This window comes from Mesoplodon densirostris, chromosome 16 (genome assembly GCF_025265405.1).
Source record: "Mesoplodon densirostris isolate mMesDen1 chromosome 16, mMesDen1 primary haplotype, whole genome shotgun sequence".
NCBI lineage: Eukaryota > Metazoa > Chordata > Mammalia > Artiodactyla > Ziphiidae > Mesoplodon > Mesoplodon densirostris.
In genome coordinates this window covers 24,003,125-24,020,157 of record NC_082676.1, presented here as the reverse complement: position 1 = coordinate 24,020,157, position 17,033 = coordinate 24,003,125, and the positions used below count along the sequence as shown (strand labels likewise).

General features: G+C 41.3%; 1 protein-coding gene across 10 annotated transcripts in view; it reads right to left on the bottom strand.

Moving 5' to 3' along the window:
• LOC132503758 (copine-1) overlaps nucleotides 1-15,196 on the bottom strand; it is a 37,433-nt gene extending 22,237 nt beyond the window's left edge. For 2 of the 10 annotated variants that reach the window (XM_060120527.1, XM_060120533.1), the window contains exons 1-2: nucleotides 15,014-15,185; nucleotides 9,369-9,453 (exon numbers count right to left, since the gene is read on the bottom strand). Coding sequence is in view for 3 of the 10 variants with exons in the window: in XM_060120526.1 (XP_059976509.1) it covers nucleotides 3,920-6,706 (2,787 nt within the window). In the remaining 7 variants the exon portion in view is untranslated. Of the gene's footprint in view, nucleotides 1-1,630; nucleotides 6,729-9,368; nucleotides 9,454-15,013 lie in introns of those variants that run through there. The other 8 variants (XM_060120526.1, XM_060120524.1, XM_060120525.1 and 5 more) reach the window with 8 other exon arrangements.
• Nucleotides 15,197-17,033: the final 1,837 nt, after the last annotated feature.

The following is a 17,033-nucleotide window of genomic DNA, read 5'->3' as shown; positions in this document are numbered from 1 at the left end:
ATGCAAAAACAAGTAAACAAAAAAGAAAAACAAAGCTTTAGAGGTATGTGCAACTAACAATGTATTCTGAAAATTTGTTTTCCCATTTCCTAATCAGTTCTTAAAAAACAATTCACAGCCCCCTTTAAAACTCCTTTTGTGAAAAGGAGCATCTGGTTTTCAGTTCTGAGTCCACATAACAAAGTGACTTGCTAGCAAAACTCATGTAAGTCTGAAAAGGTGGATACCACAGATTTAACCTAGAGTCAAGATTCCTCCCTGCAGTTCCAGGTATCCTCTTCTTTCCACACTTCAGCATTAGCAGACAAGGATAAGCAACAATTGTTACCTCCAAGATCACCAAAGCCACCTTTCCAAAAGCACAAAATATTTTCAGGAGTTTTTTTAAAAAAACCCAAATACCTGATGGTATAGCTCAGTAGAGTACTTGTGTACAGTTAAAGCATTAAAAGCATCAGCCTGTTTTATTTCGTGACAAGTTTATTGAACAGTATTCAAGACTTCATCTATATAAACAAAAATCTCTGCTGAATGAAGCCAAGGCAGTATTTGCTGGCACTGTTGTGGCCATATTGGCAATGAGTTATTTTACTGTGTTTGGTTTCTAAAGTTTGGACTACTACAGAACTGCCAGTAAAACAATTTAAATGTTTGCAAGAGTGGGAAATAATTTTTAAAAGTGATCACTGCCAGAAATTCTTTCCAGAAGACTTGACTAGCAGCAATTTTACATTTTCTTTACAATTTTTAAAGTGTTCTTCAACTGAGTGGATTTATTTTTAAACCTTGACCCACACCTGTACACAGTGACGGAATCCAATAAAAGGGACTTTGAGTTTGATTAAGGCTTTCGTGCATCCTTATTTTTATCTAAGGTATTTCCACCCAAAATGTAGGTTTGCTTACTTCCATACACAGCCCTAGATTTTCATCCAGTGGGTTAAGACTGACCTAATTACACTGTTACCTCTCTGAAATTCTGAATAAAGTTTCCTAATGGAATTTCCACTAACAATGCTTTGACAACTTGGAGCACAAAGCTAGAAACTACATTTCACTTAACAGTGTTGCATTAAAAAAAAAAAAAGCCACTAATAATTATACATCCAAACTACAGTGGAAACACAGAACACACCTCCAAATTTTGCTTACCAACTGTTTCACTAAAGTTCAGGAAAAGTTTACAAGTTTGCTTATTTATAAAATACATTTTGTAGATTTCTCTAACCCTTTAAGCTAAAAAAAAAAAAGCAAACAAAAAAATGGGGGTGGGGGGGAAGGTTTAAACCTAATGGAAAAGTTTCTCTTCTATTAATGTCAGAGTCACCAAAAACAGGCAATAAAATTTACACATAAGATTAAAAATATCATGATAGTGTTTACAAATACACACCACTTTGAGCGAAGCTTTACAAATCCTTCATACCATACAAAGCAAATGAGAAAATAATGTAAATTTTCACCCCAAACCTAGTTCTTACGAGAAAATTTGCAGGTAAGAGAGGTATGAATAGTTGCACAGAACATATTTTCAAGAATTTTTTAAAAAGTCAAACTCCAATGCCCAGAACAAGATGAACAGTATGCTTAGCAGTTAGCACTATGTTAATAAGTCTCAGATACACAAAAATCAAGTACCAGAGGGCAAAGCATTTAATTACATTTCACAACAAGAGAAGCACTGTTGTGATTCAACCAAATATGAAACACAATTCTCTCCAGTTTCTACACAAACCACTATTTTCTTAATTTATTTAATTTGATGAACAATGAAATCAAGTTTTCCTTTTCAGCATTAATCTAAAACGTAGAAATAACAAAGAAGTTGCAATAAAGTATATGAAATATTTAATAAGAACGTACGAACACATAACCAAAATAGACTGTGAAAAAAGATAAAAAGACTTTCATCTTCAAACAACCCATTTTTCTAAAATGAAAATAGTCAGCTTTCCAATGGGGAAAATAATCTGCAGTTGAAATAAGACTCCCAAGCAGCGCTGAAGTTTTTTGCACTCTGTCTTTGGAATGAGAAATGATTACTTAACAGAAAACTTAAATTGAACAGCATATACAAACATCATATTGCTTTTTTAGTTGAGGAGGCAATATCTAGTTATCTGTCAAAGCAAATTTGTATTCGTGAATTAGCAAAAGACCCACAACACAGCCATTTCTTCTTTGAAAGTCTAAATAATCCTTTCCCTAAACAAAATATCCTGTACTGTCAATCCTCTAAGATTGTAGTGATGAAAAAGCTTTCCAAATCTTAGCACACAAATGAAACTGTTGCCACTCTTAACTCTAAATTACACGACGCTGTATTTCAGTGTTCCACTGAATTGCAACACCCAAAAGGCACTATTTTTCTTAAATAGAAAATATTTCTTTTAAAAGGCTGACCCCTTTGTAAGTAAATTGATTTGTAGGAAATGTTGGGGATGTTTCAAACCAAGACAGAGGCCCATGTAAAAGACAAAATTTGTTTTTCATGATATCTCACCAATCTCCCATTCCATGTTTATAATATAATGTGACACGTCTTTAGAGCGTTTTAACTAAGAAGAAAAGTAACCATAAGTAGAGCCTTTTGTGGCAGTGAGCAGGACGTTGTAAGGCAAATGTTTTCGTGACAAGGACACTCACCAACCAGAACCCACGTGGTCCTCCTGCCTTAGTCCTGAATGCCAGAGTATGAAAGGGCAAGGAGCCTCAATTCTCTCCCCTCTGGAAGCTGCACTTGTACTCTGTATAAGGAATTTTTGTAACCAGGCTCCTGATCAAACAACTAGACCAAAAAGCCTCCAATTAACAGGATTAAATATATATTGATCTATGGACCAGCTTATGGATCTTTTATTCTGTTAACACTACTGCTAACGAAGCTAACAATTTCAACTACAATTTTAAAGACCTATATATAATAATGCTTTCTTATGAATGGACCCTTTTGGTTTAGTTACAGGCCAAAATTTCACATAAATTTGGGACAGAAGGAAATTGCCAAAACATTAGTCCATCTTGGGCAAGACTTCAAATGAGGCATCTTAAACAATGACCATTAAAAGTGATTTCTGGTTTTCGATGCCATCCAAACAACATGAACAATTTTTAAACTGACTAAACTAAAACTTGGCGGTCAAACCAAAAAGGCTCTGGTAGGTAGAGGACTCCATATTTTATTTTTGTGGCAAACGTCTTATTCCACACAGTTTTAAGAGTGACTGACATTAGAAATCAAAGTTCAAGGTTATAGCACAAACCAAGTGTGGAGTTTTATATTAGAAAAACATCAACAAAACAATTCTGCTCATTTACAAATGAGTCAATCAGGCAAATAAAGCAGCAACTTCAGAAGGACTGTCTATACAGCAAGAACCCTCAAGAAGCAATAAAGGTACATACAGTGAATCTGTATACAGAGATTTTATTCAATTTTAAAAGAAAATGAGGACTTTAGACAAAGCTTTGACCCTATAACAAAGCAAATCTGTCCAGCTTTAAACCAAATTCCAAGAGTAGTCAGCTTCTATTTTTCAGCAGCTGGCAAGAGCACCCTCAATGAGCTCTATTGACATTTCTATTTTCTTCATCCCATATGGTATAAAACAAAACCAATCTAGACTCCTGGATAAGCTTTATGTGGTCATTTGAGTTTTACAAATGGTTTCTCTAATAGTATGCCAAAATCATTTTTGTGTTCTCTCCGGACAGCTTTACTGTAACATACAGCAATGTTTATCCTGGTAGTGAGTCTTCTGTAAACAGTCAACCAATGCTCTATGTTATGGAAACCAATCTATATGCAATTGAAACAATCCACAGGCTCTAACCTGGAAACACTAGAAAAACAATCTGAATGCATTAATCACAGCACTATGAAGACTATATCTACCCTATGAAGAACTGATGTGAACAGCTACCCTAATACGAGTTTTACTTTCCTAGAGCCAATAGGCCTGTCATTTAAGTCAATGACAGCAGCTGTGGCTTCATCCCGAGATTCGAAAGCCACCATAGCTTCACCTGTGGGCATACCTTTTTCATTGTATTTTAAACACACTGAGCCTGGGATCACTTGATAGCCATAAAAGAAATCTAAAATCTCATCAATAGACACAGTGAAGGGCATGTTCTGTACTTTGATTACTGTTGGTCCTGGTTTTCCAGAACTAGATCCAAAGCCAGGAGGACCACCAACATGGACTGGGCCTGGGCCTGGGCCAGGGCCAGGGCCAAAGGCTGGAGGCCCACTCAAATGCCCAGGGGCACTTCCAAGGCCAGGAGGGCCGCTTCCAAAGCCAGGGGGGCCACCTAAGCTACCAGGGCCATTTCCAAAATTCTGAGGGCCCCCTCCAAATCCTGGTCCACTTAAATTATTTGGTCCACCTCCAAAACCTGGAACATCCAGTCCTAGACCAGGCAAACCACTATTTCCAACTGAAGGCATTCCAGGCCTAGCATCACCAAAGGCCCCTCCTAATCCTGGAGGAGGGAGTGGTGGTCCAAAGGCATTTGACCCACCAAAATTACCAGGAAAGTTAAATGGAGGCCCATTGTTGGCCTCCTTAGATCCTACAGTCAAAAAGCCATGCTCTTCACCTCCTGCACTAGGCATTCCCGCACCGGGCATTCCCACACCGGGCATTCCGGCACCGGGCATTCCTGCATTGGGCATTCCCGCATTGGGCATTCCCGCACTGGGCATTCCCGCATTGGGCATTCCCGCACTGGGCATTCCCACACTGGGAATTCCTGGAACTGCGGGATTACCTGGCACAGGCATCTTTAACCCCTTTTTTCCTTGGGCAGGAGGATTTTTCTCAATCTCTCTCATATCTTCTAGAGTAACTACATGAACAAAAGCTTCTCTCCCATTAAGTTTTTTACGGTGTAAGCGTTCAGACTTACGTGCATCATCTTCATTTTTAAACTGAACCAATGCCTGTCCTAGACCTTGCCCATTGTTATCAACAAGAACATGTACAGCATTTTCATCCACTGGGATTCCTTCTAGGAATTGGAGAACATCCATCTTGGTAATGCTGAAGGGAATATTTGTTATATGAGCACAGACTTTGGCAGAGGTGACATCCCCCTCCGGATTTAACATCATTTCCCTCTGGTCATAGCTGAAGTTCTGCAATCTTTTTCGAATCGTATCTATCTTTTCTAGCATACCTTTCTTGGTAATTGGATGAACTTGAATAAAGCGATTGCCCATGTATTGTTTATGACGACACAGAGCAGCCTTATAGTCAGCCTCATTCCTGAACTCTACGAAGCCTTCACCCGTTGCTTTCCCATTGGGTCCATAAGCAATATAAATACTATCTTCCACAATATCCAACTTTTTAAAAAAATCAATGACATGTTTGTTTTCTGCTTCAAAGGGTAGCCCTTTCAAGTAAACACAAAAACCAGCCTCGTGTGGTGATCTTGACCTTGACCTTTTCTGCCCACTGGGCGATTTTGACCTGGGAAGTGCCTGAGGAGGGGGATGGGCTTGTCCAGAAGGTCCTATACTTTGCTTAAAAGTGATATGGCCTCCAGCAGCTACCCACTGTCTCTCTGTGGCAGGACTAACTTCCACATAGCGTTGAATCATCAGCATTCTGTTTCGCTTCAAAGCTTCAAATGTATCTTGAGGGGAGAGAAACTTAACCAATCCATTCCCATTATTTCGACCTACATGATCTTTCAACAAATGCACGGCATCAACACGGAGCCCACGGAAAAAATCTCTGACATCATTTTCCATTGCAGAAAAGGGCATTCCATGCACACTGACATACAGATCATCAGGGTTGATGGGAAGTGGTTTCACACTGCTTTGAGAGTTCATCTGGATAGGGTTAACAGGATTCAATGGACCCAGAAACACAGGGTTCAGGTTATTGTTCAGATTCATAGGTGCTCCAGAGCCATTCATTCCAGCAGGTAGAGGTGCAACAGGTGGCGGATTCAAGGGTGGCATGCCTGACATGGGTGGCAGTGGGGTCATGGGTGGCACAGAAGGGACTGGGGGTATTGGGGGCACAGGAGGCACAGGAGGCAATGTAGGTACTGGGGGAGGAACTGGTATTGGAGGAATGGACGGCATTGGCGGCAAAGATGGCATCGCTGGGATTGGAGGAATTGGTGGAGGTGGGACTGTGTTCATTGGAGAGGCTGTGCTCGGAATGGTTGAGCTAAACGTTGGGCTCCCAAAGGAGGCCCCCATATTTGGAGGAGCCGTTCCTATGCTGGCTGTGGAAAATGTCTGTACGTTTTTGTTGCTTTCATGAACAGAAGTGGCGGCTGTAACTACACTGGGTGAGGGATTATTAAAGTTGGGTACTGTTGTAGGCAAGTTTACCCTGCCACTCATTCCTGAACTAGGTGGAGGTCCTGATCTACTAGCAGTTGCTGGTGGTAGATCTAAGTTGGCAGTTTCAAAACGCCTACGACTCAGTTCAATCATATTCTGCATTTCCGTTTTACTACTCAACAATAGTGTTACTTTTGACCCTTTAATTGTACCACCTGTGCGCATCATACCAAGCCTTGCATCTTCATCAGTGGCAAAAACGATGAAAGCCTCACCCAGTTCACCCCCTACAATATGCACGCCCCCATCAGGGATGGTCAATCCAGAGAAGAAGTGGCGAATGTCCATGGTCCCCGCCACAATTGGGAGACCTTGCAAACGGATGACCACAGCCATGCTGCGCTGAAACCACACACACCTGCAGATGAGAAAAGGCAACGGCCAGGTCAGACTCCTGTTTATCACACCAAGTTTTCAGCTACAAGAATGACCATCTACCGTATTAGGCCCTCAAGTATTCCCTCAAACTATCACAAGCAATGTCGTTTTTTAAATTTGGATATTCTAAAAACTGAATATTATATGCCATTTACAATGTAAAACCCAATTTCAACATCCAAAAGGCATTAATTCTGAAAACACTTAGAAGTTCAGCCCCAAGACTCAAAAATTTCAGGAAAAAAACAACCACAGGACAAGAAAATCACCAATTACATCATCATTCAGACCACTAATTATTCAATAAGATTTAAAAGAAATGTGTAAGTCAAATCAGGAAACAAAGTTTAACAATCTACAGGGGAAAAGATACAAAGGACGTATCAAAGTTAATATTTAAAACTGGCTCAGCATCTTCCTTATAAACTTTTGACAACTTTGTAGAATTACTGGTATCATTTTATATGGCTTAATCTCAAAACAACAGAAACAAAGCGGGAATAATAATGAATTTCAAATAATACTTAACACTAAAGCAGATTCAAGTCTCAAATGAGAACTGATTTCATATTTCATCCTAGGATGAAACCACTTTATTTATTAAAGGAAGAGCTTTATTTATTAAAGAAAATGACATATGGAATTACGTATTACATATAAGGTTAATACATACTAAGTATCCAGAAGAAATGCTGAGTAAAACAGCCAAAATATTAGTTACCTGTAGTCATCAATCCAAAAAGTAGAACCTGGTTACAGTGCCATTCACCATGGCTATTTTAATTAAAACCCAGGTCCAAAGATTCATTCTCAAGCCCTCCATTTAATAAAAAGTCTTGTTTATCCCACAGGGGAGGGCTGATAATGAAAAAGAGGGATTTTTTATTTTTGAACTAGTGTACGCACTTTATTCAGTGGTTGTGACCCAACATAACTCCTGTGGAATTTCTGGGTACTCATTAATCTCTGTAGATAATGTCCATTTTGATATAATCAAAAAAGAAAAGTTTCTCCCAGACTTAAATAAAATTTCAGTATTTCAATTCATATGGTTTCTAAGAGTAAATGGAAGGGCAGCCATGTATAAAGTAATCCAAAACAAACTCTTGAGACTGAAAAAAATATTAATTTGAAATTTATATGGTCAACAACAAAGTGTGTTGTCCAAGCCATTTTTAAAATCAACTTTTAAATATAAACCTATATTAAACTGGCTCTGTGATCTTAGGAAAATTATAAATTATTTGAGCTTTGGTTTCATCACTTCTCAAATGAGAACATTAGAAGAGCAAAGATTCCTGCTCCAAGCACTAAGAATTCTGTAACTCCATGAAAACAGTTTTTCAATGTCAAATATTACATGAATACTAATTTAAGGCAACAACATCTGCAACTGTATCTCAATATTACAATTGCTGCACACAAAAGAGAAATATATTGTTTGGCTTTTATACTTTTCTCACACACACATACACAAAAATAAAAGCCACCTTCAAACTTAATCCAGAAAGATGGACTGGCAAACAGAAAACAAGACCATATAAAACATTAGAAATTTGGGAAGGGGCAGGGGGAAGCTTTCCATTTTTGGTCTGCAAGCGTCAACAAGAAAAATTAATACTAAAAACGTCACACCAACAGATTCTTTTGCCCTTATTTACTATTTAGCAGTCTTTAAGAAGTTCATCAAGAAGGTTCCAATTCATTAAATCAAAATCTCACTCCTTACTAACTCTAGAATATTGGCTGTACGCAAAGATGAGATAGCATTCCGTTCAACTTCAAAAATCACTTAATCACTAACTGGGGGAAACATCATGGGTAATCTAGATCCCCAAAACTTGAGAAAGAGAGAGAGAGATGTTAGTTTGCATTAGGACAATAAAATGGAAATTTGATATGGTCCCAAAAATTAAGCACAGGGCTAAAGTGACATACACAATTAAGTCTTCAAACCATCTGCAGCTGAGGTAAGAGATTTAGTGAAAGTCTGTACAAAGTACATGTGAAAACATTATATTGAAAGTCTGTCCAGATTACCATCTAGAAAAGGGCCGAGTAAACCAAAGCAGTGCACAAGATTTATTCATAAAGTCATCTAAACAGGAAAAGTTTTTAGGTTCTGAAAAACATGAAGTAAGATATGCTATTCTGCTACAAAGTACCTGTTTGACAGATGAGTCATTTCAACCTATCTTGCTTGAGCCTACCTTAGTTATTTAACAAGAAGTTAGATTCCAATCACTAAGGTTCCACCGTAAGTCAATTTGTACTCTAAAACATGACCCACTTTCTATACCTATTCCGCAAAGGAATATTAAAAAACCGTACCAATAACAAGCACCCATATTTGTAGTCTAGAATGCTACTGAGGGAAAAAGACAGCTACTTACTGCCTAATAATCAGGAATTCAGCAGGAGAAATGCATCCATAGAAAACTGACTCCCAAAGGAAGCAACAACTGTTCAAGACACCCAGTCCACCCCTCTCCCATCCCTCAAATAAGCTTATTACAAACAAAAAACCACAATTTAGTTATTACACATATTTTCATGTTATTTAATAAGCTATCTCAATTTATTTTGTATAAAAATAAACCCTCTATTCAAAATCTCTTACCTGATAAAACAAGAGATGTATTTTCTTAACAAGAAGTAGAGGCCAAGTCAATCCTGTGGGCAACCAATTAAAACCAACTTTTAGACTGCAATAGAGAATAAATGGAGGCAAAAATCAATGCAGGAAACACAAAACACGCACAGGCCACACTGAACTGTATATTAAAGGGCGAGTCTGAAACCACCGGAGTACATCATTACAATGTATTAGGAAAAAAAAAAAAAAAAAAGACATGTACCAAAATCCCACACGTTTATTATTTGGTATTGCTTTCAAATTGCTTTCTCTCAAAGCATTATATATTTACATACATCAAGAATGTGTCATAAATTAGCCCAAGAAAGAATCAATCGAAAACTAAAACAGTCATAAAGATCAGCTTCACAGCTGGTAATTGCTTTAATCACTTGATGATTAAACCAGTCCAGAAAATTCCATAACACAAGTCCAACGGCGACCTATTTCCTCAGGTTCCCACCAAATTTTTGATGAAAAAGCACAAGTTCACATAGTAACAGTTCCTGGACAAATTAAGTCATCAATTCAAGGATATTCATGGAAATTACTGCAATTACTCTTTCAACATATTTTCCTTTGCACCAAAATAGCAATCGAACAACAAAAAAAAAACATAAGTGAAGTGAAAGGTCTGGCCTATAAGGACTAACTCCTGGTTAAAACCACTAGAGTTCAATATATTAAGGAAGAGTGCTTTTTCTTCTAACACCAAAATGGTTCCAAGAAACTTGTTAAAAAAAAAAAAAAAAAAAAAAAAAAAGTCCGGCATATTAAGAGTCTTTCCAAAGTAAAAACAGGTCACTCGTCTTTCACTGGAATTTCTCCCAAACTAGTGAAGTTATGAACAATTCACAAGCAATTTATATGACCAAATGATTAGACAACTATATTCAAAAGAGTAAAAGAAAATTGTCACTGTTAGGTATAAGATTACTCATAGACACCTACTTAGAATGATGATGCTTATTTTTAACTATCTTTCAAGATCAAGATACCACCATTGAGCTTAATATTCATCACCAGAAAGACATATTCAAACGTTTTAGCGTTACTCCAAACTTCTTCTAAAGAACAAGCTAAACATCACCTAGACAACCACTCAAATTACTAAAGAACAGTGAGATTGTTTTGCCACAAAAAGCTATGCTGTATGTCATAAACAACACCTTCAGAAGCCCAGAGCATTGTGTTAATCTTTTAAATGTTGTACAATCAATCCTAATTAAATCTAGAATTTTAAGTCTTCATTTAAAAAGAAGCCACATCTAGTAGTTTATCTAACGGGTCACAAAGGGAAATGTAAAACAGAAAAAAGCTTATTTTACATAAAGTTTACACTCAACAAGGAAGAGCATGAATTATTGCAATATTTTTTTCTAAATGTACAAGTTTAGCTCTATGAGCCTCAGAATCAGGGTAATTTTTTAGTTAAACACTTGTGATGACTCCTACTGAAGATTCCAATTCAAAAGGTCTGGTGTGGGGCCAGGACGCATGGCCTGAAGGTAAGGGAAACAGGTTCCTCAGCCCCTTTCCTTCCAGATCCAAGAAGGTACCATATGTCCACTGGAGAGGAACAAGTTCGGGGTCAGCCAGTTAAGCCCAAAGAGAACATTCTAGGTCTACTCCCTAAAATGTTTACAGGGTTGCCAGAAATTACTAAACAAGGAGAAAAGCTGAAAGGCCCAGCTGAATTCAGCAAATCCCTAGTTCAACTCATTCAATTTAAAGTACAAAATCAGGGCTTCCCTGGTGGCGCAGAGGTTGAGGGTCTGCCTGCCAATGCGGGGGACACGGGTTCGTGCCCCGGTCCGGGAGGATCCCGCAGGCCGCGGAGCGGCTGGGCCCATGGGCCATGCCCGCTGGGCCTGCGCGTCCGGAGCCTGCGCTCCGCGGCGGGAGCGGCCACAGCAGTGAGAGGCCCGCGTACCGCAAAAAAAATAATAAAATAAAGTACAAAATCAATCTAGTCATAAATTTGTTAATCTTTTCTATTTCAGCACAAGGGAAGCTACATCTCACCCCATGCCAAAGGAAAGTACACAGAAAGCTCAGGCTAGCAGCCAGAACTTCACAACTCTTGGTGTTATGGCTCTTCCTTCAAATAGAAATTGAGAACTCAAATACTTGTTTTCAACACCTCACTTTGAAAGGGGCACAATAATTTAACAGAAATATCACTATTTTCCAGGAACCTACTTATTCCTGCGTTCTAAATGTCAGCTAGCAACTGAATGTAGGATACCAGTCACTCCAGTGACCTTTAAAAATTCACGCCAGTCACCTTTAAACTTTGGTGAGTTTTAGAAAGATAAGACTGAAATAATTCTAAGCAACAAAACACCTAAAATACATGTTTTACCTATTCAGAGAGCATAACGGAAAGAGAAAATGGGCTTGATTTGCCATTAAATCCACTGATGTATTTCAGAAGATCTAAGACAAGAAGCTTTAGTATATTTTGCACTTTATCTTGAGAATTAAGCCACATAGTGGCTTTCTTACAAATTCTAGATATATGCAAAATTACAAATGGCTACTACAAAAGTTTAGCATATTATTATGACAAGACAGATTTTCTTAAATACTAGCCATTCCAAAAACTTGGAATTGCAGGATAAAATGTCTGACAACAATCCTCTTTACCAGGAAGCCAAGGCGAAAATCAGAACTTGACCATTTCCACTCTTCATTTGGTAATAAACATCCAAAAGTGAATTTTAACTTTGTTCAATAGTAAGTCTTTGATCAACAAGAACCAGGGTACAGCAGACCTAAGTTCTTCAGATTCAAAAGAAACAAAAATCACCCTTCAAATGTTCACCACAGAGATGAGCAACAGAGAACCAATCATAACGGGCACAATGCTACAAGCAGCATAATCACATTATGGTATGCATTATGGAAAAAAACACAGCTTCATCAACTTTTGTCCCCATCCCCAAATGGAACACATTTCAGGTTCTGGGACCATTCTTAATAAAACAATTCTTCTGACACTGAGGGAGATATAAACCTTTGATAGCATGTTACTCAACTTTCCCATTAACCTCCAGTCAGTACTCAAAGGCAGCAAATCAAAAGACATTTCTAAATAAGATATTTATTCTCTTGCCAAAAACACTACAATATTAAGTTATTTTTCAATCCCCCCAAATGCCAACAGAAATGTTCGTTATCTTACTTGCTTTAAACTTCAAAGAAACAATATTTTTTCGAACCTAGCCAACCACATTCACCCTCACTACTGGTTTTAAGGCTTTAAACTTAATGAACTAAACTCTATGCAAACCAAAATGTATATGTGTGGTGGTAGTAAAATCTGATAAAACTAAAGATTGAGTGATTTTTCTTAGTTGACCTAAAACACTTAACAATATTCACTTATTCACAAATATTCATCAAGCACTTATGGGCCAGGCAGAAGATTACAGAAATGGATGACAGTCCCTGCATTTTAGGGAGGGATATCTAAAAACATCTTTTGTGCAACGGTTACTGACAGAAGTTCTTCCTACCTCATCTACAGAAGAAAATATTCAACTGAAATGATGGAGTGACTATCTACAAAATGGAATAAAAACAGCATGAACGTTGTCAGTGGATTTCAGCACCTGGAACACACTGGCCCACAAAATCAAGTTTCACATCTACAAATTGTACCAACAACCCCCAAACTCATGCAAAAATCAAGTCATTTGGTATGTCAAAGAAAGTGAAAGAAGCCTAAAGTTTTCTGGTATTAGCACATAACAGTATGTTCCAAGTAACTACCACAATGGTTTCTAAAGCTTCACATTTTTCACCTAACAGATATGAACATAAGAAAAATTGAAATTATGCATCACAATCCATAAACAAAATAATCAATATATAATCAAGCATATAAATGATAAAAATGCATTCCCTAAGTCATTTTTTTCCAGTAATAATACTAAGCACATCCTTAACTTTTATATAAACACGCCAAACATTTTCTTCAAATATTAATTACCATAAATTTTTTCAACCACCTGTAACAGTTCTTTCCAATTGTTTTAATACTCTTGGAAAATCCCTGAGCACAATTTCCTTCCACTAAATCCAGAATCCTCCACGCTATCAAAACTACCAAATTTCAAAAACAAATACAACCAGTCTTGTATTATATTTCTATAATTAAAAAACAAAATCCAACAGGAACGGTCTATACGTCCAGACTTCTAGGATTTTTTTTTTCAACTGCAAAGGCTCTGAAATGCATTAACAATGTAAACTAGACAACAAAGTCCAAGGCAATTCATGTTGCTAGTACTGCATTTTACGAAAATTATACCATTTACAACCAATCAAGCAAGAAGCTCTAAAAGAAATACTCGTCACAAGTCTCTCCTTCAACAAAACCTTCAGCTGCAATCACATTTTTTTGTTAGTAGTTTATATTGACTGGCATCACCCTAGTCTTAAATAATATAAAATGGTTCCTGCCAACTATCCCAATTTACATTAGGTCATCTCTGGAAATCCGGAGTCAAGGAGGGTTTTAGGGTCCAGAAACCTCTCTTACGGAGCCTGCTATTTTCAGTATACAACTCTCGGCAGGTTCAGGGCTGAATAACCGAGAGTAACCCTCATCGGAGCTCAAATTTTTCACTATAAATCACACATTGGAAGCACACATACAGTCCATGCACTTACAATCTAGCAGCTAAGCCTCCTGCATTAGTGACCATCCCCGTCATTAACCTGCAGATTCTCAAAGCCCCTCGCACCCACTTCACGTGGCCGCAAACTACCACCTCCAGCCTTCAAAAGAAACTCAGTTCACTCTCCATCAAAATCACCCAGCCTCCACATCCCACTGGACCTCCTCCTTCTTCGATGCTGGAGGCTCTCTCCCAAGGGGCGCGTAAAGGTGATGCTCTTAGCAGCCCCCTCCCTACTCGGGGACCAAGAGGCCCGGGAGGCGGACTCACCCCACGCTACCGGGGCCGGCTTCTCAAATTAACGACACCCCGGAGGGTAAGCCCCGCCCCAACGCTGGGCATTGGAAGGGTTTCACTGCAACCGCCTCCACCTTCAGCCCAAGAAGGCGGCCAATTCCGACTTCCTTCCTGCACTCACGGGAGAGCACCGACTACAGCTCCCTCCCCTCAGGTGTGTCCAGACTGTAGTCCCCTTTTTCTGGTAGGCCACCAGGGCCTCCTTTCCACTTCCGGTGGAGGGAGTGTCCTCACTACGATTATCATCCTCACTTCGGGACACAGTTACAACCTCTGCCCCACGTGGGGGCACAGAGAATCTTGCTCATTCGGGATGTAGTGTATTTTCACTGCAGTTCCCGTTCGTTCTCAGGCCGCTGGGCCACCCAGTTCTGGCCTCCTCCCTCTCAGACCATGGGGGCGTCCTCGCTACGGCCTCGTCCCCTCTTCGGTAGGCAGGCTCCTCCTCTCGTGTCCTACTTGCAACCTCTCAGGACCGAGAGGCACAAGCGGCGCCCCAGGCCCCCCGCAGCCATGCCCCGACCCTTCAGCGTAGGGCGCTCGCTGCGGCGGGCTCCGAGGCCTCCGAAGGCCCCGCCCCGGGCCACCAAGGGGCGGCTCGAGCCCCGCACAGCCCCGTCCGTTCCGGGGCTGCAGGAGTCTTACCGGGGAGAGCTGCGCGGCACCCGAACCCAGACCCGAGTTACCCCCCGCCGAGTGCCTCCGCCCCGCGGTCGGAAGCCCCAGCCCGAACGGCTTCCCGGAGCCCAGAGCAGCCACCACCTCTATCGCCGCTTCACAAGATGGCCGCCGGCCCGCTCAGCAGCTCCGCGTTCCAGAAAGGGCGGGATGGAATGGTTGACGTCACGGGGCGGGGTGGGGCGGCGCAAGCGCGCGGAGGTTCTCGGGTAGCTCCCGGAAGTTGCCCGTGTTTGTGGTAGAGGAGCTCGGCGACTTTTGCTTGGTGGCTCCGCCTTAAGGGAGTGAAGCTGCTTGTTGGAATCCGAACAGTATCTGGCGTTGGGCTTCGTGCAATTGCTTCACTTCTTCGAGCCTCTGCGAAAGGAGGGAAATACTGCCTACCTCGCAGAATTGTATTGAGGATTAAATGGACCACAAAATGGTGCCTAGTTCTACTGATGATGCCCTGACAGAAGAACCAAAATCTGATTCTTTTTTTCCCATTTAAAAATTTCAATCCAGGACTTCCCTGGTGGGGCATTGGTTAAGAATCCGCCCGCCAATGCAGGGGACACGGGTTCGATCCCTGGTCCGGGAAGATCCCACATGCTGAGGAGCAGCTAAGCCTGTGTGCCACAACTACTTGCACCCTCACTTCTGGCTCAGTAAATTCCTTTTTTTTCTTTCTTTTTTTTATGCCGCACCACGCCATGCAGGGTCTTAGTTCCCCCACCGGGGATCGAACACCTGCCCCCTGCAGTGGAAGCGCGGAGTCCTAACCACTGGACTGCCAGGGAAGTCCCTGGCTCAGTAAATTCTTTTACCACCCGCGTTGCCATCCTCATCGCCACACTCCTCGGCATTTTGGTGGCGGGTAGGGTGCTCTCTCTGCCCTTTCCGATCCGTCTTCCACCACGTAGCGATCAGCCTACTGACTCCAGGCAATTGAAGTTCCCCGGCCTGGCTACTCCTCGGCGGGAGGTGAAGGCTTGCGGGACGGGACTCCGACTCGCTGTCGACCTAAGGGGTACGTTCTGGAAACGGTCTTTTCGCCTCTTCAACACTGCCTATGGTCTGAGGTCCCTGGAGACCGGGGATTAAAGCGTCCTGGCCGAGGCGACTCTTCCGAAGACCTAAAACCCGGTCCCATACTGAGCGACCATTCCTGCCCGATGGGGTGGCAGTGTCCTTTGGCCCTAGCCTTGGGACTCCTCACTTCCAACGGCTGGTGCAGTCGGCAGCAGCAGCTCGTTGGGGCGAATCCAGGCACGCTGTGAGATCCCCTTTCCCTTTCCATCCTCCCTTGACGACCGTCCATCCTGATCCACCAACATCTCCAGGTACTTCAAACGAGTCGCCACAAAACCAGTGAGTTTCCCCCTCTGGGTTGGCCCGAGACCCGCTTCCCTTCCTGGTCTTGGGGTGATGGGCCGGGCCTCAGGAGGCCTCTGTCAGACAGAGGGCGCCTCAAGAGGTCCTCTATTCGGGGGATGCCTCAGTCTAGAGCGCAACCTCAGGTCCCTCGCGGACAGGGCAGAGGCCTGTTTCCCTCTAGGGATGCCTTTTGTGTCAGGGACAGCCCCAGGTGGATGGGCATTGTCAGGGGTGCAGGCATGTGCTTCATCTGCCCAAGCCCACCCTAGGGACCAAATATGGGACTTTTCCTCTAGGGTACAACAGGTGGTCAAGACGACATAGATGTCCGGTCAGGTCAGATCGAAAGCCACCCTGAGTTCCTCTGAATTCCCGAATAAAATTGGTGGGGTCCCGACCAAAAGATCCCAATTTAGTTTTGATTTGTGACAAGTCAGACATAGGCAAGGGGACGTGAACTTGAATAGTGCCCTTTTCTCCATTGGCCACATTTTCTCTCACCCTTTTTAGTGCTGGTAACATCCCACCTGTGGTTTCAGACCCACAAATGGAAAAACTCTACTCTGGCTATTTTGGCCTTCTCTCAGTTTCTCAAAACACACCATGTTTTTTTATGCCTCAGGCCCTTTGC